We start from the raw sequence: 25455 nt of genomic DNA, 5'->3' as shown, positions 1-25455 counted from the left end.
GAAATGGGAGTGATAATAAGGCAAAGGGATTTTTGCCTAAATAAGAAAGTCAAGAATGACAGGGATTAATAGAGGGAAGTTGGGTAGGGGGGCTACCAAGGAAGCACAAGCTTGCAGAATAAATCAGCCCCAAGGTTCTAAATAAACAGTGGTGTTAATTAGGCTTTCACAGATCCCATTGTCATATGAATACTACCAGCTCCATTTAAACAGTGAAGGTTTGCAGGTTATGGAAATTCAGAGGCTTGGGGTTAGGAGAGGAGGGGAGTACCTTAAAACAAATAAGACACAAGTAGTGATCAGAAAAAAATAAAATACATTCTCACAAAATGCTCAATTGCAAGAGTATTTAACTTAAGCAATTTTAATTTTTGATGAATACAGTATATCTGATAAAGTATACATTGCACATTTTCCTGTAGTCTTATGAGGAGAGGGGTTTTCCCTTTTCTCTAAAGCTAACCCTTCTTACCCACGCTTTTTATCTTTTTCCAATCACTTCTTCATTCAGAATTTTCATTCCCTACCTCTTCCACTAGATTCTTTGCTTCTCATACAGGTTTTTCCTTCCTAGGTTGGCCCTGCTGCTAACTCTAGTCATCATCCTATTTCTCTTTTGCTGCCAGTTATTAAAGTGTTCCTAGTATTCTGACAGGATAGTCTCCAAAGTTACCAGCAACTTTACTGTTACAAATGACTTTTTGTTTTTTACTCACTGCACTTTGCATCTGTTCCTCTGCCTGATTTCAACTCTGCAGAATAAGATGCCTCTCTCAAGATAATTGTTATCACTTCTAAACTCACCAACCTGTAAGCTAACTCAAGCTTTGATTGATACGTCCTGCCTCAGAGCACTGGAGGACAGAGTAGAGTAGCAAACTCCTCTCAATGCCTTCCTATATGGAGGGCAGGAAGAAACTGGAATCTCAGCTTACACTATGCTGGTCTGTCTGGTTTCAGTTCCATGCAACAAGATGTCCCAGGGCCAGGTACTCTGTTATTTCCCTCTCCACACTTTCCTGTTTCCTTTTGTGTAGTTGTCCCCTCCCTAGACTGTAAACTCCTTGAGGGCAGGGACTGCCTTTCTTTTTATTAACTGTATCACCAATGCTTAGTACACCTCAAAAGAAGAATACCAAGGATTTTGTGACTGACTAGATTAAGGAAGGAAAAATTCTGACTTCGAGGATTTGTGATTTGGAAAATGGTTTTAACAACTAAGTGACATAGAGAAGAGAGTTGGGAGGGGAAGAATAAATCTGGTATTGCACATATTAAGGGTGATCACACATCACTCAAGTAGAATTATGAAGGAAGCACTTAATAAAAGCTCATTGGATTGGATTTTTGGTCTATTCTTCCTTGATTTCATTGCTGCACTAGACATCTTGAAATTCTCCCCTTGATTTTTCTGCTATTACTAAATCACAAATTTTCTACTTCTAACACAAAAGTTCTTATCATTTTTCATGCCATGGAACACTCTGGCAGGCTAATTAAGCCTACGGACCTCTTCATAGGACAATATTTTTAAATGTATAAAATAGAATTATAAAAGAAGACAATTATATTGAAATAGTTATCAAAATATAAAGGAAGGGAAGAAAGGAGGGGGAGATTGAATGGGGGAGGGAGAGAGGAAGGGAAGAAGGAAGGAAGGAAAAAAGGAAGGACTTTCCTATTGTTAACTTCAACCCAGTTTCTGTCACACATAGATTACTGCAAAAGCTCAAATCTAGGCTCTCTTGCATCCAACCCATTCTACGTATTACTCTAAGATTAATCTCCCTTGAGAATAATTTTTTCCATAGCATTAATGTGCTCAAAAGCCCTCAATGGTACCCTATTTTTCTGACTGCCACTCCTTCAATTTTGTTCCACCTAAACTTCCTATTATTTACCAACATGTATGCTCTAGTTCTAGTCAGGCCAACTTCCTCATTGCACAATGAACCCAATGGTCATAGTACAGAATAAAAGCAGGAATGGGTAAAGGATAAAAAAAAAGAAGACCCAGGGCCAGAGGAACTAAGACAAAGCTGAGTATCCAAAGAGAAAGATACAGGAACAGGTGAGGTCTGGAGGAAAAGAACATTGATTGGCAAAAGCAGACAGGGTGACTAAAATCAGATCATAAATTCAACGCGAAGGAACATGTCAGTGTTAAAAATTGGGCTCAAGAAGGATTAAAGCCATATAAAAAAGCAAAGCTCGATAGATTAGGAAGATATCAGAAATCATGGCAGACATTAAATACAGAATTCAGGGAAACAGCTTAGGCAACTGTGAGTCAGAAAACTGAGGCAGAAGACATTCAAGAACCTAGGAAAGGAGACGAGTTGGTGCACAATCAACAAGCAGGATGATACTGATGCTAATGATCTCTTACTTGCCTTTTCTCGATCAACTCCTTCTGGACCACACTTCAGTCTCACCGGATAACTTCTCTTTGTAGGTTTTCAAGTCACTATTCTTCTCCTGACTCTACTCCTACCTGTGTAACTCTAGTCTCTCTTGTTGGCTCGCATCCAAGTCATGCCTATTAATTATGAGTATCTCCAAAGATTCTATCCTGGCACCTCTTCTTTTCTCCTTTGCCATCTGTATTATGCTCGTTAGCTGTCATGGGTTTAATCATCATTTCTATGCACAAGACTGTCAGATCTATATATCCTACCCTAACCTCTCTCTTGCTTTCCAAGTCTGGCATTACTGTCTTCTGGAAATCTCAAACAATATGCTAAACCAGAATTCAATGTCTTTCTCCCCAAGTCCTTCCCTCTCCCTAACTTTCCTATTTGAGGGTACCACTGTCCTTTCTCAGTCAACTAGGCTCACAGCCTTGGGCCTTGCTGTCATCCTTGACTTTTCATTTATACTCACTGTACATACCTAATCAGCTGTCATCTTTTTTGTTTCAACCTTCACAACATCTCTTATATTTGTCCCCCTCTTCCCATTCACATAACTGCCACCACAATGCAGGTCCTCATCACTTCAAAGTTATTGTAATAGCATTCTGGTTAGTCTCACAGTCTCAATCCACAAGGTGGTAGTAGCTGATCTCCATGCCTACAATGCTTTCCCCTCCTCATCTTAACCTTGGTTTCCTTCAAAACTCCTACTTTCTGAAAGAGGCCATTCTCAGTTCCTCCCATTACTAGTGCATTTCTTCAGAACTGCCTTCCATTTAAACTATATATAGTCTTGATGTACACAATTCTTTGCATGTTGTCTCCCCCATTAGAAATATGAGCCCTTTAGGTATGATGTTTTGCCTTTGTATCCCCTGTACTTAGCATAGTTCCTGGCACACAGCAAGCACTTAATAAATGCTTTCTGACTGACCAATACTGAGGCATTCTTATACCTCAGGCCTTTAAATTTTATTGAAGCAAAAATAAATATCATCACAATTAGTCTAGTCCTTTCAAGGAAGCAGTTGGCAACTCAGGGTATTATGAAAGAAAAAACTATTTATGGCATACAAACTTTGAAACAAATTTCTTTTTGACCCCATATTTTCATTATCTGGAAATCCATATCCACTTACACTAATCTTAACTATGGATCCTTCAAAAGGCCCTGCTCACATTCCAACTCTTTCATGAAAGCCTAAATCTAACCTCACAGCTTCGTTAATTTCACTCTTCTGTGAAATTCACAGTTAGCACTTACTTATATCTAGTTCTGTATTGGTTTCTGTTTCATCGGTAGTCTCTTCTCCAAAATCAGACTGTAAGCTCCTCGAGGTAAAAACAAAAACCAAAACCAACCCCCACACACAAAACCAAGACCAAAACTAAAACTCATATGCTCAAACAAGTTAGTATGCGGCAAATATTTAATAAATATTTGATGCTCCTTCATCACACAGGGTCCCTTTTAAACACACTGAGTATTTCAACAAAAGAACAACAATAAAAAATCCTTTCCTCTCTTTTTGACTAAGTACAAAGATTTCAAGTTCCACTCTGGTATTTAAAAATATGCTACACCTAAAATCAAGGTTTTAAATAATGTAATGAGTGATGAATGGCAGGAACAGGAAAGAAATAACCCATGTAAATGCACTTCTGACATGTTATTAATCTGCTCCTGCTTCTACATATGCCAAACAAAAAAAGTATACATACTAATTAGAGTAAACTCTGCCATTCATTCTTAACATAGTTGGGGGGGGGGAGGCAAAGAAAGAAGAAAAACATCAGTACTATCAGGACATTATATATGGGTTCAGTCTTCTCAAAATTTTTGCATATGTCTTTCAGACCTCAAAGTTTTGGAAGCATTTTAACCAATGGCCCTGACTACCATTGTTACATGCTCAAGGTTCTCAACTTCACATGCCTAAAAAAGGTTTTTAAAGTTTATGTCCTGCCAACACTATTCATTTTCATTTGTCGACTTATCCATATGAAGGAGAGTAAGTTTTATTAAAATGCATGCTCTTTGAGGGCACAGGTCATCTTAATTGTTGTATATCCCTAGTGCATAGCACATCATAATTGCTTAATAAATATTTGTGGAAGTATGGAATACACAAAAGATTAAGTAAACAGGTTTGAATTTATTTATAAATGATCAACTTATTCTCTCCTGAAATGTAATGACCTGGGAAATTCATTTGGTATTTCAATGTTGAAGAAATACACACTAACCTTAAGTCAGCATGATAATTAAAGAGAAAAGCCAATATAGAAATATTTACCACCTTAAGTGTTCTGGAAAAGCTAGATCCAAAAGAAAATATGGCTGCAAAGTCCAAAAAAACTTGACATTATCAGTCCAACAAATTTCAACTACTTACCAGCCCTTGCTGCAATAAGGTGAGTTGCTTTGTTGGGATCATCTGCACTCAATATCAAATTCTTATTGATCTTAGCTCCAAGTGCTGTTGCATGATAATGTTCTCGTGTCCTTTCTATTGGATAATTTGTTGGACATACCCCACTAAATATTATGGTAACACCTGCCAACACCTTACTTTTCAGTTCTGGTACTATTTTCCGTATATCAGGTGCTTCTTGGATCTCCTTATTCAGGTATTTATCATACTTTGTGTAATAATCATTATGTACTCGAACAAGGATCTCTTCAAGGTATATGAGATGATCATCTTCATCATTATCTTCTTCTTCTTCCTCTTCTTCTTCCATGCTCTGATCTAAAGATTCACCCACTGTAATCCCAGATTGTTCACTATTCTGGGACTCTGTCTCTGCTTCTTTCTTGTCTGCACAGCCATTTCCCAGATCACAAAGGCCATCCTGTTCACTTTCTTCTGGGACTTCAAGGTCATTGCCTTTGCCATGAAGATGTACGCTAGGTCCAGACTCTGTGGAATGATTGACTTCAACCATTTTCTCCCCACTTGTATCTGCACTGTCCTGTTGTTGAGAAGTCTCTTCTTGTGTGGCTTTTGACTTCTTCCAGCTTCTCTTCTCCTCATTTTCACTATCAGATGCAGAAGAGGAAGCAGATTTGTGACCATCTAATTCACTGTTACTTTCACTGTCACTAGAGAGTTCAAAGTCCAAATCATTACCTGCATTGCTTTGGCCAGGATGTTTTTCTGATAATGTTCTATCATCCTGTTCTGAAGAAATCTGAGATTCCTTGGCAGTTATCAAATCATTAGCACTAGTAGCATCTGTTATGTGATCAGTGGTACCATGGAAGGAATGTCTCTCATTTATTTTATCACTAGAATTTAAACACCATTTGGAGGACTCACTGTGTACAACCTTACTACCATTCAATTCCTTTGTGGATTTCCCAAGGCCATTACTCTGTTCTTCTATAGAAGAAATGTTCTTTCCATCTTCAGCATCTTTCAGGGATGTGGTTTGTTCTGAGATTTCAGCTGTTTTAGAAGAATGATTGACTGTATATGTATATAAAAGGGGAAAAAGTTCCCATAATTAAAAAAGGCCATAATAATTACTTTAAAGCAACTTCCCTTCCCATCCTAATTCGCCCACTCAAATACTATATATTTAATAAAAGAGTTAGGTGATGATCTCTTATCATTTAAGTTGTTATAGTCATTCAACTTATCCCAGAACTTCAGTTAGGCACTCTGAAAATTGCATTAAAGAACAGTACTAAGATATAATGTAACATAAGTTACTGTTGCAGTATACAACAAGTTATGTGAACAGAATAAAAGCAAAAGATTTAAGCATTCAAAATTCTTAACTTGTCTTACGGTGAGTAAGGAATGTACTAATCATATTTTCAATGATGAATTTTTTTTTCCAAAGAAAGCTTGGCTCACAGTTCAGTTCTTTTAGTTCTTTTTTTTTTTTTAAAGCAATTAGGGTTAAGTGACTAGCCAGGGTCACACAGCTAGTAAGTGTCAAGTGTTTGGTCTGCAGCCACATTTGAACTCAGGTCCTTCTGACTTCAGGGCCAGTGCTCTATCGACTGCGCCACCCAGCTGCCCCTTTTTAGTTCTTACTGTGGAATTAGGTTAGAGGTTCTGATTACTCAAATTTCTTAGAAAAGGGTCCAAAGATGTACCTCCCTTGTTCCAAACTTAAATCTACAGCCAACAGAAACAGCTAATTTTCTGGAATAATTCTACTTTGAATATGAAGATACAAACATAGTGCCTTTTAAGGAGTAGCAATACATCAGCAAATCAAGGATCTGGTGTGCATTGACTGACGCTGAACACAATCCATCTATAACTTCATAGATAAAGGCTTAAAAAGGTCTGAAACTCAGCACAGTTAAGTGATTTGTTCATGGTCAAAATGCAAGTAAATGTTAGAGTACAGATGGAACCTAGGTCTTTCTGACTCCAAATCTAGCACTCTCCTCACTCTGCCATACTATTTCTCTCCTTAAGAAACACTGGGGACAAATCTCTATACCAGAGAAAAATGACAGTACTCTTTTTTTCCCCCTCAAATGTGAACTACTAGTAGAAAACAAAGCAGAATTAAACAATACCAATTTAACTACAAATCTTTCTCTAATACCATAAAAAAAGTTCTGAATTTTCTATCATCTAAAGTAGATACATAAATAGCACATAAGTATATAGAATTATAAAGCAAAATGTTAACTTGCAAATTTTTTGAGAAATGTCAATTGTTACCCACCTTTCTTTTTCGTTTGAGTTTCCCTGGATCCAGGGGGTGCATTAATATCTCCTATGCCCTGAAAGTATACATATTTCTTTACAGTTATCAAATTGGGCGCAAACTTCCAGACATCTTCTCGGTCATCAATAATGCAAACCATTGAATCTCCACACGGGAAAAGATTTCTAAAAGGAAAAATGTGTCTGAGTACTATTAGCACAATTTTAAAAAAATCTATTGGGTTGACATTTGGATTAATCTTTTATTTTTGGTCAACAAGGAGGTTTCTCCTGCTGCACTTCTCTCCATATATATATACACATAGATGTATATATACTATTGAGATGGCTGAGAAGCAATACTATGAATAAACAGTCCCTTTCTGAATAATTTACCAATCTCTCACCAAAAAGCCTTCTTTTCAGTTCTTTATAAAAGAACCAATGCAAATTTTCCAATCTCCTTAAATTCTTTTTTGAAAATATGAAAATTACATTTTCTCCCAATGCTTTTGGACTTCTAAGAAAGGTAAGAGATTCTAGTTACATATAAGACATTGCCTTCCTTTAAAAAAAAGTGATAGGTCATCTTTTCTCTAACTGTGTTCATGTTTGTATTGGAAGTTTGCCAATCTTAAAACAGGCATTCAAATCTGATCAGCACAATGACAAACCACAATGCCAGAAGACCCATAATGAAACAAGCTACTCATCTCCTGAAGATAACAGACTCAGGGTACAAAGAGACATATTCAATGCAGGAATTAGCTTTGCTCAACTATGCATATTTGTTACAAGGGTTTTCTTTTTTCTTTTTCAATGGGGGAGGGGAAAAATTGGGAGGGAGAGAAAATATTTTTGTTTACTTAAAAATTAATTTAATTCTTAAAACAAGCATTCAAACATTAATCAGAACATGTCTATATAAGAGTATACATTTACAATAGATATTAATGAATACAGAATTTAGCTTTTAACTGCAGTGCTAACTTAGCAACTCTGATACAGAACACATCTCTTCTCCCTCTTCATATCCCTAGTTCCAATAACTTTTGGCTTCTGACACAAGGTAAACTAAGTTTTAGAAGAATGGATATGAAGCAGTACTTGGCCAGAATGATGTAGAAGTAGGCTGAGTAATTCCAACCACAAGATCAGTAAGCCAGCACTAAATTTTCTAGTTTACCCAACTTCTCCCCATATTTCCTTCTTCAAAATAAAGAGTGAGCATGGAAAAATAATGGGAGAAATGCCCAACAGCTCTAGGTCTATATGACTCTACTTTTCTGATTCTCATTTGGCACATTTTAAGAGCAACAACCAGGGTAAAACAGATCTTTGAAGATCCTAAAGTCGTTTAAACATATAAAGGCTGGGGGACAAGTGGAGAGAGGAGAATGAATGGTGTAATTCAGCTAGCTATTTTTCTTGAGGGAAAGAGGGGGAAAAAAAAGGTACTTGATATTAGGGAATTTAGGGGAAAATTAGTGAAAAACTGGCCACTTTTTGCATGGAGGCGGCAGTGCTTGTTCATACCCAGGTGTATCTATGCTGTCTCCCTCTCATGTTAACCTCTAAAATGTTCTCTTCTCTCATCCCCATAGCAATTCTTTTAACGAGGAAGTGAAGTGATTAAGATTTTATGTACCACCTACTATGTGCCGAATGCAGTGCTGAGTGCTTTACAAATACCATTTTATCCTTATTACCACAACTCTGTGAGGCAGGTGCTGTAATTATCCTCATTTTACAGTTAAGGAAACTGAGGCAAACAAAGGTTAAGTGATTGGCCCAGGGTTATGTAGCTGGTATGTGAGGCCAGATTTGAACAGTGACTAACACATAGTAGGCACTTACTGAATGTTTATTAATTGACTCCAGGAGAACTTCCTACTGAGAAGGAAAGATGTCACTGAAATAAATGGGCACTAACTACAGAATCCATTCTAAGATCATTTAGAATTTTTTCTCTCTAACAAATTAGAGGGAATTTTTAATCTATTTTATATATGTAACCTGTCCTTCCAAGTTTCCAGACTACAATACCATAATGCAGATAAAGTCTTACCTTGGAACTTCCCTCATTGCCTGGGTTCTTCTCATACTGGATTTGTCCTCCTTCATTTTAAATAGAGACCCAGGCTGGCCAACCTTCATTCTCTCTTGGCTATCCTTCTGACTTTCCAAACATCAACACCATACCCTGTCTGACCACCTTCATCTTCTACCCTTGCCACACTTTTCAGCTCCCTTTTGTATGTGGTCTTCTTTCATTAGAATGCAAGCCCCTTGAGGGCAGGAACTTTCTTTTTGCTAGTATTTGTATTTCCAATACTTTGCATAGTGCCTAGAATATAGTAAGGGCTTAATAAATGCTTGTTGCCTTGTCTATTTTCTTAATGTAAAATAGGGAAGCTTATCTAAGGGTGACTTATCTGTAAATCAAGGCAAGACAAGGGGATAAACATCAACATTATCCATAAGGTTCTGCCTAATATCAACATTTAAGGTAAAAACAAGAAACTTCGGATGAGGGTACAAAGATTATTTTTTGAGACAAAACCTCAAATACCTTTTAGGGAATAAGTAGCATTTCCTAGAATAAAAAAAAATAAAAACCAATTTCTGTTCAAACAGAAAGGAAAACTCTCGTAGGAAACATGGATAAGTAGGCAGGATCAAATAGAAGCAGGAGTAAACTCAAGGCATAGAAAAAAAATAAAGAGATGGATTTGGGATGAAGGAGTCGATAATGTAACTGATGATTTTGTAAGCCACTGCTAGGTTAACATATCGGTTCCTTAGAAAATGAAAATCATAAAGCTTAGCTATAAATATCATAGAAAACTTAAAATCCGTGCCTTAGCAAAATGGCTTTACTCATATATTTAGGGTCAAGTTTGTAGGGTTTATACCCGTCCAGACTCTCAGTCCTTTCCTTTTTCTACAAGCTGTTCCTCTTCTGCTTCTATTCTTTAGTGCCTATTCCCATCACTTAATATCCCCCTCCCCTGCTTCAATGTTCCCTTAAAACTACACTGTTCTTTACTCTCTCAAATCTGAACCTCACATCTTAGTCTTCATGTATCATCCACCTGCACTGTTCATAGGACTTTATGCTGGGCACATTACAGAAAAAAAATGAAAATAAATATTCTCAGAATTGGGAATATGAATTACAACACACAGAAATCTACATATCTTGCCCTTTTAGGAAAAAAATTCCACAGAACTGCACAAACATTGCAATGAGCTGTCACTCATGACCACCACCCCACCACTACCTTTGAATGTTGATTTAAGCAGAGGGGCCTTTGGGAAAAGACAAAAAGGAAGGAAAAAAGCAAAAGACAAAAGCTAAAGGATGTTTTGAAATATGGAATAATTCACTTAAGTAATGTTTAAGGTTTACAAAGCACTTTACCACCAATTTTCAGATGAAATAGGTAGTATTATTAGGTCCATTTTACAGATGAGGAAATTGAAAGCACAAAGATTTGAACCAGAAAAAGAATCCACCACAACAAGAGTACCATGGCTAAGTACTAACAGCAAGAATAATTAAGATTTTTTTCCCCCATCAGAATACAAAGTTGTTACTTGTTTTTCAAAATTAAATAAACTTTAATAAATGAACGAGAGGGGAGGAATTAAATGGATCCATAACCTATATTTCTTAAAATGCAAATTTTACAGTGGCAACCAAAAACTGTTCTGTTCTCAGAGAAAAAAATAAACTGTAATGTGATGACTATAACTGTGCACATACAATCATATACATACCTAAGGTTTCCCGTTTTAGAAAATGGGTCAATACACTCATCTCTTGATAATATTCGATGAGAAAAAAGCTTCTTTTCAGGGTCTAAAAAACCTTTTTAAAGAAAAAAAGCCGAAGTTAAAGTATTTCTAAATTTCATTTTATGCAGTATTTTGCATAGGCTAAAACCTTCTAAATTTCCTTTGTAATGTCACAGACAAAAAGCATTATGGTGGAAAGAAATAACATGTGCTTTCAGATAAAACTGTCACTAAACAGGGTTTTCATTTTTCAGGTTTTAACACACACACACACACACACACACACACACACACACACACACACACCCACACCCCTGTATTCTATTAGAGGAGACAATAAGGACATGTGTAAATATATATATATATAAAAATATACAAGACATACACAAAATAAGTACAAGTTAATTACAAGGGAGAGAGAATCTGAAAAGGCTTTAATGCAGAAGACAGTGTCTGAGCAGCATCTTAAATGGAGAGACTCTAAGAGGCAGAAGAAAGGGGAGAATGCATTGCAGGCCTGGGAGTGCAAAGGAATTTTATGAATTAAATCCATGGTGGGTGATGAATTCACCAAGGGAGAAAGAGGAGAGGTCAGGACAGAACTCAATTTCCTTATTTATATCAATCAACCAACAATCTTATATTAAGTACCTGTACTTAATATACTGGGCACTAGGAATACAAAACAAAAATGAAACAGCCCCTGTCCTCAAATGGCTTCCACTCTACAGAGGATGGCAACATATGTACATGTAATTATATACTAAATTAATACCAAACAGCTTGGGTGGGGAAGCACTAGTGGCTGAGGGGATCAGGAAAAGCATCATATAGATAGCGGTGTTTGAGCTCAGCTTTCAAGGAAACTAGGGATTCTGAGAAGAGGCGATAAGGAGGGAATATATTACAGGAATGAAGCAAAGTCTGTGCTAACAACCAGAGATAGGAGATGGAATGTCAATCTGTAAGGAACATCTAGATGAATAAAGTTTCTTCCGACTTTAAATCTAAGACTCTGTGTTCCTCCTAAAGATATACCTAGAATGCTTCATCGTAGCATGGAGGTAAGACTGACTTCTTGAAGGTTATGTGCCAATACAGCACAAGCACTGGCAGGCCTTCCCACTGTCACAGGATTAAGAGTATGGACCCAGCAACAGAATGTGCCTGCTCCCAAAGACCAGCCTAGCTCAGCTTACAGGTCACCTGGCTGGCCAAACATGGAGGCTAACCTTTTGGGCCACAGAAAATCAAAATGGCTGCCTACTTCAGCATGTGATGATAAAACTACATCAGTGATGGAAATTACCATAGGAATGAAATGAAGGTTCTTTAGAAGTTTTATACTGTTAAGTTATCATGGTAATTAGATGGAAGATAGAGAATTTAAATGGATGCTATACTATTAATATAACAAATATTTTAAATTATAAACATTTAAAAGAAACGTTATTTATTTCATTGTATTACATAGCATATCTATCACTTTATAATAGGTCTTTATTGCTATTTTTTATTATGCCAAAAAAAAGTAACTGGTAATATAATTACTCAGTTTAGTAGGTAATCAGGAAAACATGAGCTGTCTACATGGTATAATCTCATTCTTATAAGATGTTTTTAAAAGGAACACTTCAGTATTGCCATTTTATTTAACTTTACAATTTTTATCACTATCATATATTACCTTGACAAAGCCCTACAAAAATCAAGTTAATGCAAAGAAACTCTATATTAAAAAGTGAGAGGCCAGAGATAAGGAATGGGTCTGTGACTTCATGATCTAGGGAACCCTAGGGTGAGGAAATTCTCCTTACCAATGCAGGTCAGCATTTTCTCTGCAGCTTATAATCTTAGCAAGTTACTCTTTAGCATGAAACCTTTAATTTTATTACACAGCTAGTCAAGAAAAATAATTCTTATAAATACATTCATTTATTGGCTCATGTAGAGTACAATTTTCCCGAAATAGTTGAGTGTAACTATACGCAACATGTTCTTTCATGTTATACAATAACATTTTACTTTTCACATTTGTTTAAGAGAAAACATTTGTTTTCCTCAGGTGCTTGAGCTAAATGCCCATCTAATAGAAACAATCTATCAAGGACAATTTTCATAAATGTATTTTACATTTGAGAAAGAATCATGCTAGAATCAATCTATGGCATAAAATGAGCTCTGAGTTACTGTATTAGTTTTTTGCTTTATAAACTCAATTCACTTCTACTGTTCTAATTAGGATTTACACATTTAGTCATAAGTTTATTTTATTTAATTCTAGGAAGCAAGTTAGCTACGACGTACAAAGAAATTAAGTTGTCACTTTTTATATTAGTTGTAAGAAAAACTGATACAATGGACATAGGTATAATAAAAAAAGTAGGAGAAAAAATGTGTTTTTACAAAAACAAAAAAAAACACCAAAAAAAAGAAAAAAATATATATACACACATATAGTTCTTCCTGAAAAAAATCTGTTACAAGATTATATTTGAAGCATAAAATTCAATAACAAGTCAATTTCATTGGACCAATGAATGGCAAAATGTTTGGTTAGAAAATATACTAAAATAAATATTTTAATTGGAAACAGGAAAACATGTACATGAAATAGGTGTTCATAATTAAGATTTGCGTGAGATATAAAATAAAAGTAGTTTCTCTAATTGCACAATTAATTTTTTTCAAACTTACCTGCCCTAGAACACAAGCAACATTCTAAATTATCTTTCCCCCTGGTTTTTCCCTAAAAGCTCCCAGTACATATGAAGAGTTACGAAAGTAATTTCTTTACTCAGCTACTATAGCTTGAATGATAGAGTAAGATGATTTCTTTTCACTCAGCAGCTCAATAGAACTGACAGTTCCCAAAGATTTCAATTTATGATACGCTGTCAATATTTTCACAAGCAGAATTACCTTATACAATACAAAAATAAATTTATGCTTTTTCATAAATTATTTCACTTGTGCCTCACAAGAACCCTGTGAAGTAGGCAGGTCAGGTATGAGCCCCATTATAAAGATGAGGAAATTTAGGCTCAATGATATTAACTTGCCCAAGGTAACACTGCTAATGGCAGAGCTGGGACTCAAACTCAGGCTGTCCAACTTGTATTCTAAAACTCTTTATCATGGGGCAGCTAGGTGGCACAGTGGATAGAGCTCTGGCCTTGGAGTCAAGAGGACCTGAGTTCAAATCCAGCCTCAGACACTTGATGCTTACTAACTGTGTGACCCCGGCAAATCACTTAACCCCAACTGCCTCACCAAAAAGCAAAACAAACAAACAAAAAGAAAAAAAATGTTTATAAAACTCTTTATCATGTTGCCCCTCTGATTTCATCATAATTCAGACTTTAAAGACAAAACAAAAAAGTCTCCACTGACTGAAACCATATCCTTTACCTTATTTCATTAACCGTGTCACTACTGAAAGCTAAAGAACTTTCATAAATGAATGTGTAGTATACAGATTAACCTAAGATTACATTACATTTGCAATACAGCAGAATGAATAAAGCATTGATTTGGTATCAAAGGACCTGGGTGTAAATCTGTAACCTTGGGAATGTCACCTAGCCTCTTTGAGCCTCTTTATTTGTAAAATGAAGGGGTTGGACTAGAGGTCTTCTTTTAGACTCAATTCAATCTATGATCCTATCAGATTTTACTCAATTTTACACATTAACTCAACTATATTTTCTAAGAAATTACTTTCACAGTGTGGTGCAGTAAATGCAATATTGGAGTTAAGAGTCAGAAAGACAGGGTCAAATTCTAGCACTAATATACACTTGCTGTGTGTTCCTGGGTAAATCAACTAACCTCTCTGAGCCTCTTCTTCATCTATGAAATGAGGATAATACTGACAAAATCTATTCTTCATAGGGTTGTTGGGAAGATCAAATAAGAATGTCTATAAAGTGCTTTGTAAAACTTAAAAGTACTAAATAAAAGTCAGCTATTATTATACAGGGAAATCTAAAAACACTTCCAAATTATAATTCAATTGTTCATACTAAAAATGTAAAAAGACAGGAGCTAGTTCTACTTAAAACTAAATAAAGAGAAATGATATTTTTTTTTGGTTGTCATCTCTACAATCTGGCTCAAATCCAGCTCAGCCATAAGGGTATTTATCTTTGGGATTCAATTCCACTCAAAGACCTCCGAAGGTGGTCCAGCCTAGACCTTAGAATTCACCTGGCCTCCTGAGGCTGTCCAGGCTGTGAGTATTCCAATCTAGAATGACTTAAGAATTAACAGGCTAGAATTCAATAACCTTTCAAAGGATGGGAAAGGGGAGAGTCAGGGAAGAAGGGAGGGGAAGGGGGCAAGAGACTACCTGATACTTCATTGGGCTCTTTACCAGCTCATCATGTAGGAAAAGTAATAAGTTAACATTCCACTGAAAGACAATGTTTGCTTTTTAAAGAGGAGATCAAGTTTTCTGGGTTTTTTTGCACTATAATCAAGAAATAGGTATTACATTGTAAGAGCAAATGAGCCACCCAGTGGCTAAACTTTAAATAAAGCTTTAAATGAATAAAAGGTCTAGTTGTCAAGTTCTCAACATTTCTAAAATAAAAGGTACATGGTTCCATATGCTTTATCACAATCTCAGGTTTAGAAGTAGCTTAGGTGGCTATGTAGTCCAACCAATACCAGACCTATTATTTTCCTAAAAGGGTCATTCTTCCATCAGTAAATTCTAATATCTCTGTTAGTTTGATGATCAAATATAAACTCTTGTTCTCAACCCTACCTCTTGGAATTTCTAGTCTCCTTCAAAACTCAGCTCAGGTAACACCTGTTACATTAAGTCTTTTTTGGCACAACTAATAATGCCTTCTTAACCTCTACTCCCTCCTAGGTTATCTCAAATCTGTCTTGTAGAGCTTTTTTATAAACACCTACATACATGCATACCCTATTAGAATATGAAGGCAGGAACTGTCTCATTTTATCTTAGTATCTCCAGAACCTAACTTACCCCTCAAAGGATATTCAGGTATTGGTTGGACTTGATGGCCCAACAGGTCACTTCAAAGCTAAGATTCTGTGGCATTTCATATATAACCACGTTCCTTTTACTCCAGAATTGTTGAGAACTTCAGTGCCTAAGCAAATGTCCTTCAATTTTTACACATTTTTATGGCTTTTTAAAAGTTTAGCCAATAGACAACTCATCTGCTCTTATAGTAGAGTTTCTTGATTAAAGTGCAAAAAAAATCTCTTCTTTAAAAGCAAATATTTTCTATCAGTGAATGTTAACTCATTACTTCTCCCAAGTGATGAACTGATAAAGAGTCTAATGAATGTATCTAGCAGTATCTTGCTTACCATACCCCTCTCACCTCAACCTTGGCAAAACTACTAAACTCTGGCCTGTTAATTCTTAAGTCATTCCCAGAGTAGAATACTCACAGCCTGGACAGCCCCTGGAGGCCAGCTGAGTTCTAGGGTCTAGGCTGGGCAACCTTAGGAGATCTGGAGTAGAATTGGATCCCAAAGATAAATACTCTTGTGGCTAAGCTAAATTTGAGCCTTCAAAATAAGAGTCATAAATATATTAAGAGTTGGACTAAAATAAACTCAATCATAAAAAGGCTTGGAATACTCTAAAACTATTTTCTTTTTTTTTTAAAGCAAACCACTTAAATTAAGACTTTTTCTACAAAACTAGAAGACATCCTGTAAGTTATAATATAAAGCACTCAACGGGAAAAACAATTACCAAATTCTGAATCAAGGTTTTGTTTACAGTTCTATGTTAAACAATAATTTTAATCTTTTGCCTTGAATGCTACAAGTTGGATTAGGGAAAGGCATCTATCAAGAGCTCTGTGTAGTCCCCTTCTTGAACCTTATAAAATAGACATATTTAATGATCCTTCTGGAACAGATGAATGCCTTTTAACTTTGACCTCAATTCCATACAATGAACTAAAATAAAAAATATTTTCTCATAAATCATTTCTACGACCAACACTGCCATCAAGTGTTCAGCACTGCTAAAGCTAAAGTAACTTTTATTTTACATGTCCCATAAGGTGACTAAAAAATACAATCCCAAATGACACTTGCCTAAGCAATCACAAGAGAATATAAAATATTCAGTGTTAGCACTGACCAACCCAGTGGCCTGCCTGGTATCAAGTAAAACAGGCTTATTTCACAGAAGGAAGTATTACTTAAGTGTTCATTATAGGTTAAAACAAAACAAAACAAAACCCTGCCAAAATGTCCTTCAGTCTATTTCTAAAATTATTTCCAACTAAGGAAAATAGACAAACATATTTCTACACTCAAGATTGCTACCCTGCCAGGGTCATTGTGAATAAACCAGACTGTGGTCCCAAGGTTTGGGACCAGGAATGGTCCCCTTCTGACCAGGAATATAGGCATTCCGACCAAAAATACAGCGAGTGGTAACTGTGTTAACAGCAAAAGTAGCTATTCCAACCTGAGACTGACGCTCACGTTATACAAGGTGTCCCAAAAGTCTTTGTGCAGTCTTCATCTTTAAACTTTAAGAGTTTAATACTACATAAAGATTTTTGGGACATCCTGGATCTAACTGGAAGCTGAGTGCTGTGACTGAAAATAACATATAATACAAGAGAGTAAGGGATTTGCTGGCCTCCTTAGCCACTATGATTATTTATCGTAAGTATTAAACCAAGACAGTTCAAGAAAGGTAAAAAAATGCTTTAGCTTTGATTTACTGACTCAATCCTTATAGAACTCGGGGCTATTCTTCTACAGTATTTGAAGAATGATAATAAATCAAGATACTGCATAATGTAATACAAAGAGCAATGGATTTGCCATCAAATACTTAGGTTCAAATCTCAGCTCTGATATTGTGACCTTGGGTGTGTTACTACCACTGCCTAGCCCTCAGTTTCCCTGTATGTAAAATTAGGGGGCTGGACTAAGAAGCATTCAAGTTCCTGCTAGCCTTAATTCCTATGCTCTGCATCCTAGTTAAAGGTATTAAAATAAAAATAATAGTCACATTATGTCAAATTAAGCAAAATGTTTCACAGCTTTTTAATCACACTGCTTACCTGCAATGGTATGTGCATAAAGCCGGCTACCAAAGGTGAAAACATGCAATTCATACAGTTTGGCAATCTTTTCTAGGAATTCCTTGCAATGAGGACGTAATCGAGTATGTAGCACAGGTTCACGTCGGCCTAACTGAAAATGAAGTATACCCTAGGAGGAAAGAAGAAAAACTGGTGAAAGAACAAATCATGGGAGAGTAATAACCTATCATCATTAAATTTTCTTTCAGTCTTGTTAGGGACAATACCTTTCAAATGTTGCTTGAGTTGGATCCTGTTTGTTCTTAATGGAATATAATGTTAGAACTTCTAAATTATTGGTTACAGTGGACCAAATTATCAGCCCACTACTATTTATTAGTTGCCCATGATATGTTTAAAAGAGTCTTTATAAATAGTTTCAAAAATAAGCATCATAAATAGTAAGCAGGTATCATGCCAAAATATCTGCTAAGCATGCATCTCATATAACAATTTGCTCTGCTTTTGAGCTCTCCCCTTTCCCTTCTTCAGATATACAAAGATGTGATTTTTTAAGTTCCAGAATTTTTAATCCCTATTACTGTTTTGTATAATGGTGAAGATAAGTTCCCTAAAAGATTTCATATAAAAGTAATTGCCTTCTTCATATTGTAGTTATTTCAAAACAGAAGACCCAATTCATGTGATACTTGAATAAACTGATGAATGTTAATTACAAAGCTACTGAAAAACAAAATGAGAGGCAGTTGTAATGGCTATACATACATAGAATGTTTGGGGGTTTTTTTGGATGAAAAGTTCTTAGGACACAAATAGGTACGGTAAACTTTACAGAGAAGGCTTAATTTATTAAAGTTTGCATTGTAAAAATTTTTTTTAAGGAAATGCAGTTTTAATTTTAAAAAAAAACGTAAAGCATCCAGAAAGAGGTCTTACAAGGTCAGCTTTAAAATGTATTTAAGACTTATTTGTGACTAGCATTATTATCATGCTTTCATATAAATTATTAATGTTAATAGTTCTCCAAAGTTAAGTAGAATTGTTATCCACAATTCAGTTCATGATATTAACTTATTCATTATAATTGAAACTGGGCAAACTTCAGCCCAGACCAATTCAAATAATTATAAACTAGGCCTATGAAATCTATAAAGACTTAATAGTGTGAAATTAAGCAACTTTTACTTTATCTAGTTTTTTCCCCCCCCAAAAAACAACCCTTTAAAAACCCTTAGAAATATAACTGTGCTAGTTTGTGATATGTACATAGCTTTGTTATTTTAAAACTACTGCTGCCTACTAAGGGCAAACAATTTCATTGCTGGCCATTTAACTAGAGATATCATTATTTTCCTGGGAAACTCTATTGATTGTTATCAACTTTAAGAGTATTCTTGCACCTACTTATTCCTAAATTTGTCTTGGATTAAAACACAGGTCTCCAAATGTTACAACCATCTTGAATGCTTTAATTTAAAAAAAACTCCAAAATATAACAAACACAAGTCGTTTTTACAGAGTGGATTAAGCAACTACAAATTAACATACTCCTCTTCCTCCAACACACTTTTTCACATATCTCTTCCCAGATTAAATCCACTTTAAAATGTCAATGACAACAGGACAAATTCCAAATTCAGAATTATAATCTCAGCATTGACCACAGATTCCACTTTGTGAGTGACCTGCTACAACAATGTTCCCCAAACATGGTGATTGAGCCTTCAATCAAAGACCTCTAGTGAAGGAGGACCAATTGCCATCAGCGGCAGCACTGTATACTACCACTCAAAAAGCCATTATTAGGAAGCTTTTCTGTATTTCAAGCCAAAATCTACTTCTACCATTTCTACCAATTTTTCCCATTTTTGCCCTTATTAGGCATGACCTTAAAGGTTCTCTACCTCCAAACTACCTCTCCAGGACTCATTCTCTCTACTCATCTACAACAACCCTCTGCTTCAGCCAGACTGGTGTGCTCATGGTCCCATAAACTAGCTACTGAGCATCCCTACCTTCTTAGTTTCATTCATGACTTTCCCTGTCTTCCTTAAATACAGTAGTGTCAAACTTAAATAGAAACAGAGGCCACTTATTAACTTAGTATTAAAATGTAATGTTATCTGTGATTTGTTGCATTTTTATTTATTGTGTTAAATATTTCCCAATTACATTTTAATTTGGTTCAAGCTACATGCAGGAGTGATGTGGCCACATCTGGGGCTAGGTGTTTGACCTCTCTGCTTTAACCTATCTTAATCCTACTATCCATCAAGGCCCAGATCAAATAGTACCTCTCTGAATCTCTCTTTGACCAAGCTAATTCACAATGACTCCTTTTTCCTTGAAATCTTTATTTCACTTACTGTTACAGTGCCATGTTAATTATTCTTAAATGTATCCTACCTTCAGTTTGCATGCCATCTTCAGGAGTAGGGAGGAGAAGGAGAGGGACAAAATTTTAAACTCAAAATCTTATGGAAGTGAATGTTAAAAACTAAAAATAAATTATCTTTAAAAATGTGTCTTATCTTGTCTCTTCAATCAGACTACAAAAGCTCCTTAAGATAAAGACTCTATCATAAGCATCTTGATATCCCAAATTAACACCAAGAATACATTATACATGGTAGTCATGGGAAAAAAAGTGAAAAAAGTGTTACTTGACCAAATTTAAAGGTAAGATGAATTCTCTTATCTTTAGTACAGTCAAGTCACTGCAGTGATAATACAATATAAATCTATTCCAATAAACTAGAAGGTTCTGGATGCACTGAAATCCAACCAGATACACTCCCTGCCTTGAAAATATACATAATACCATTTAAGGGATCTAGTTAATGTTGCAAATAGGACAAAGGAAAAAAATGGAAACAAAGAATGATAAAATATAAGACTTACTCTATCCAAAGAGATAATAAACATTTCAATAAAACAGAGAACAATTACTGAATTATTTGTTACATGTATCATATCATTTACTTTGTTTGACATCTGTTGACAGCGCTGCTGCTCTGTAGTATGAATTAATGTTTGATCCAAATCGACCATGAGGACAAGTTTTCTGTTTCGGTGTAGCCGTTGCTGGTCTTCTCTGCCTAGTTGTTCAGCTTGCTAAAATGCAAACAAAACAATAACAACAACAAAATAAGTCATAAATTAAAAGGCTTCAGACCAAGTAGAGATTCAACCACTTTTAAACACCAGCAGACACCAGTAGAAAGCTGGCTGATACTTTTTAAAAAGAGAGCTAAGTTTAAAAAAAAAAATCCTAAGACTGCCTTCCTATTACAAAATAACCTGCAGAAGCACATATATATTTTAATAGGACAACCCATCTAATAAAACCGCAATTACTAACACTTCTAAATATGATTAAGTGCAAAATATATACAAAGTCTAACGGCTGTTTCTTCTGACTTCAAATATTGTAACAAGTATAATAAGTCATATCTAGCATATGACAGGGTTACATGCTCCTGAGCAAACATCTCTTCAGAAACAAGCTACTACAATAAATGAATTATTTTTAGTAGAAAAGACAATTCAGGAGTAGTTAAAACACTCGGAGCACAAGAATGAGGTATCAATGGGTTGCAATTTGTACTAGTGGAGTGAGTATCCACATCATACTGAGAAAGACAAAATACTAATACTGAGTGATTGCCATTAGCAGGCCATAATTCCCTACGACATGAAACTTTCCCTCTTCCTTCATACTGCTCTAATCTCCCTTCTAATTTATTTTTCCCCATTCTTTTTTCTTTCTCTTAACTATACTTCATGTCTTTCAAGTACACAGAGCATATCAAGGAAAGTTACTAAACAGAAGAGTATAATCAATAGGGAAAATTTTAGCATTATAAAAATAGAATACAAAGTTCTTTTTTATCTTATAATAGGAAAGGTTAGGGGAAAAACAGAAATAAGTAACATTTCCTTCTGGAAAGTATTAATATTTGAATTTAGAGTTCTCACACAAACATACAAAAATCACCACAAGTCTTCTGCTTTTAAGATGTAGGAATAAAAAAAAAGTTTAAGTAGGTATTGCAAACACCTTTTGTATAAAAGAACATGGTAGAAATGTTATCTCTTCTGAATATCCCAGATGAATAATGCTACTTTAATAATTAAACTCTAATAGCTTTACTTAATAACTATATCTGATGGAGAGAAATATTAGAAAAGGTACAAAATTGTTTTCCCAACACGTCCCATACTACTTTTAAAAATTCTAGGAGCGCAGCTAGGTGGTACAGTGGATAGAGCTCCAGCCTTGGAGTCATGAGGACCTGAGTTCAAATCCAGCCTCAGACACATGACAGTATCTGTGTGACCTTGGGCAAGTCACGTAACCCCAACTGCCTCACCAAAAAGCAGGAAAAAAAGTAAAAATTAAAAAATTTTTTAAAAAATTCTAAAGAGCTTGATTATAGCTGTTAATGAACATATCCTGAATTAAAATTAAAACAGGGAGGAGAGGCAAATAATATTGGGGAAGGGAAGAAGAAACAAAGTGGGAATGAAAACTAATCAATTACCAAGTATTTATTAAATGTCTGCTATATGCCAGATACTTTGTGACAAACTGGAATACAAAGACAAAAATTAAACTCTCCCTACTGTCAAGGAGCAGCCCTTCTATTATAAAAAAAAAATGACAACACTGGAAGATGAATGCAAGACAAAATTAAACTAGAAAAGCAAGAATGCACCCTTTCAAAATTACTAAAAAATGTTTTTTTACTATTTCTGAGAAAATCCAAAATAGCACTGCTTAATTCCAAAAATCAGAAACATTAACTAAAAGAGACTGTTAATTTAAATCCCTAAAGCATATTCTATCCATGAGTTATAGCTGAATCAACAGTGGATTTTAAATTAAGAAAGATAAGGCAGAGGAAATAGTTATTTTACCATGACATGAAAACAAAGTCAAACGTGACAATAACATTATGTACTAAGTAGCTTCCTACTCAATACAGGGAAGAAATTTTTTAAAATCTCCTACAATGATTAACTTGATGTAACTATTTATTAATACTTCAGTAAAATGTTGTCATTCGAATACATAGTGCTATCTAGAAAAAGAAAAATGAGAGAACACAATTATACCCCAGTAGCCAGCTTCGCATGAATATAATAGACTGGTTGAAAAGAATAAAAAATTTACAGTTAATATTAACATGCAGAAATTTTGAACAAAAGAAAGGTGATTTTAATATCTCTCCCTGTACACTCCCTCCAATTATGGTGGCTTACATGAAACAGAAATTCTCCTCACTTTTTTTTTAAAGAAAAATCCATCAAAATCTTCCTTCTTTTGCCCCAAGTGACTAAACTTACCTCAGAGCTAACCATCAGTTCTGGCACACTGTGCACCATGGAGACAGTTGCTGTGGATAATGGCACTTGCTGTTTTCCATTCTTATTCTGTAGCCTTTGTTTAGACAGAGGGGGAAAAAATCCAGTTTCAATAAAGCACATTTCAATACTATTGAGCTACATGCAGAATAGCTGCAAATTACACATGATAAAAAGTCATCACTGGGTTTTAGGATTTATTTTTGAATATAATATTCTAAGAGTCGCTTTAAATATATGACTACTGAAATGGACTGAAGGTCAGAAAAAATTAAACAAATAATCAGTTAACTATTTCTAAAATTCTTTATGAAAATTAAGCTAAAGAAATTAAACCTGAAAATATAAAATTAGATCTTAAATGATAGCTCAACCATAAGGAGTTCAAAAAAAATTTTTAACCAGATAAACTATTTTTATTTTATTTACAAAGTAGAGCAAGCAGTTTTATTTTAATAATTATTCCTTTTATCCCAAGTTACTTAAAAGTATAATACAATAAGAATCCATGATTTTCTAGCTAGTAATTCTATCTGTTGTACTCTAGATGTTTCCTTAATGAAGCACAAGGATAAACATACTTTGTTACCTGCTAGGAAAACAAATTTTAAAAATTTTGTTATACTTCTAAAAGTATATAATTTTCCACATTATTGTGACAGAATTCATAATAACAATCAATGCTTTACTGGAAACAATGTATTTGCTTTTTACTTGTTCAGTATTTGAAAGAGATCAAGGGATCACAATGGCCTGAAAATAAAATAGTACTGCTTGCCTCATTTTTATACCAGAAGGATTAAGTGTTTTATCACAGCTCTAAATCTATGACGCTAAGATTAATGCATGTTATTAGACACACATATTCCCTTCTAAGTTTTCAACAAAAATTAGCACTTCAACTTCTCCTTTGGAGCTCCTACAAGTCTAACACATCTTAGCATTATTACATAGCATGTAACACCAGGGAAAAACTAGGTTGTCCAGCACACAAAAACCAAGCAGCAGACAACACTGAGGAAAATCTGCTGGTAGTAATTTTTCCAGATATTCCACTCATTCATCACCTTCAAATAAGGCCTTGATTATATAAAAGGCCTTAATGGATGCTCTATGTTCTTTGTTCTCTCCTCCCTTTTATAGTTACTAATTGTATCTGAACAATCATTATTCCCTGTATTTTACAAATTCTCTAGGAAAATTTTAGTGTCGGAAAACTGTGAAAGGAGGTTAACGTTGACCCAACTTCAGAGATTTTTTTCCCCAACTTCAAGCAACTATTCCATGACATAGTATTTAGTCCAAATATTATGTCACATAATATCTAGTCAAATGCTGTAAACAAAGTAGGCATAAGAAACATTATAATGAAATGGTCCTAGTCACTCTCTCATTACTCCCAATATTCTGGATGAAGTGTCCATCCCATGAGGGTGAGGGATTAAGAATTTTCTAAATGTTTTAGCAAACCATGTCTGCCTAATGTGTTTATTTACCCCATTAGCTAGATCCTCAAATACAGGATCAAACTGCTTTTCTTAGCTTCTAAGTTAACAGGTTAGAAGTAGTATAACTACACACATTTGAATATGCACTAAATTCTTCATGTTTAATTTTTTATGGTTAAAATTGTTTACATGAAAATCAAATTAAGATAGCCAAAGATTTTTTTAACCAATGTAACAGACTTGGTAAAATATTCATAATCCTAGATTTGTTTTTGCTATGTCTGACTTTTATTCACCTAAAAAAAATTAAATTTTGATCATTTAGTCCTGACCGGAAGACTGGAAGACAGACAAATAAGTGCCAATTCAAGCTATGTCGTGTTCCTCCCAGGCTTTTGGCATGCATAATTCAAAGCTTTTTATATCTGTCTGTCATCATGTTCACTTCTAGAGAAACTACAAGGTCAAGCAGTTTACTTTCTTAATTAAATTTATAAGCCTTCAAACTAACAATAAAAAAAAAATGAAAGAAGCCATTTTTAATATAACTAAACAAAAAAGTCTTAAATTTGCAGTTAGTATCAATAATATCAATGATAAATATCAATGATAAATAGGAGACCAAAAGAGATCCAAGTTAGGTTTATTTATTTTTGTTACTACACTGTAGCCATGATAGTACTTC

General features: G+C 34.9%; 1 protein-coding gene across 3 annotated transcripts in view; it reads right to left on the bottom strand.

The window, feature by feature from the left end:
* Positions 1-25455, bottom strand: part of CTDP1 (CTD phosphatase subunit 1) — a 167037-nt gene that overhangs the window by 122047 nt on the left and 19535 nt on the right. For all 3 annotated transcript variants that reach the window (XM_020986907.2, XM_020986908.2, XM_078153555.1), the window contains exons 3-8: positions 23305-23398; positions 20938-21069; positions 17974-18124; positions 10877-10967; positions 7113-7279; positions 4811-5887 (exon numbers count right to left, since the gene is read on the bottom strand). In XM_020986907.2, coding sequence (XP_020842566.1) covers positions 4811-5887; positions 7113-7279; positions 10877-10967; positions 17974-18124; positions 20938-21069; positions 23305-23398 — 1712 coding nt within the window. The remainder of the gene's footprint in view (positions 1-4810; positions 5888-7112; positions 7280-10876; positions 10968-17973; positions 18125-20937; positions 21070-23304; positions 23399-25455) is intronic.

The sequence above is a fragment of the Phascolarctos cinereus genome, unplaced genomic scaffold (assembly GCF_003287225.1).
Source record: "Phascolarctos cinereus isolate Bilbo 61053 unplaced genomic scaffold, phaCin_HiC Scaffold_4;HRSCAF=312, whole genome shotgun sequence".
NCBI lineage: Eukaryota > Metazoa > Chordata > Mammalia > Diprotodontia > Phascolarctidae > Phascolarctos > Phascolarctos cinereus.
The sequence above is the reverse complement of the archived record's forward strand: the minus strand, read 5'-3'. Positions and strand labels throughout refer to the sequence as shown.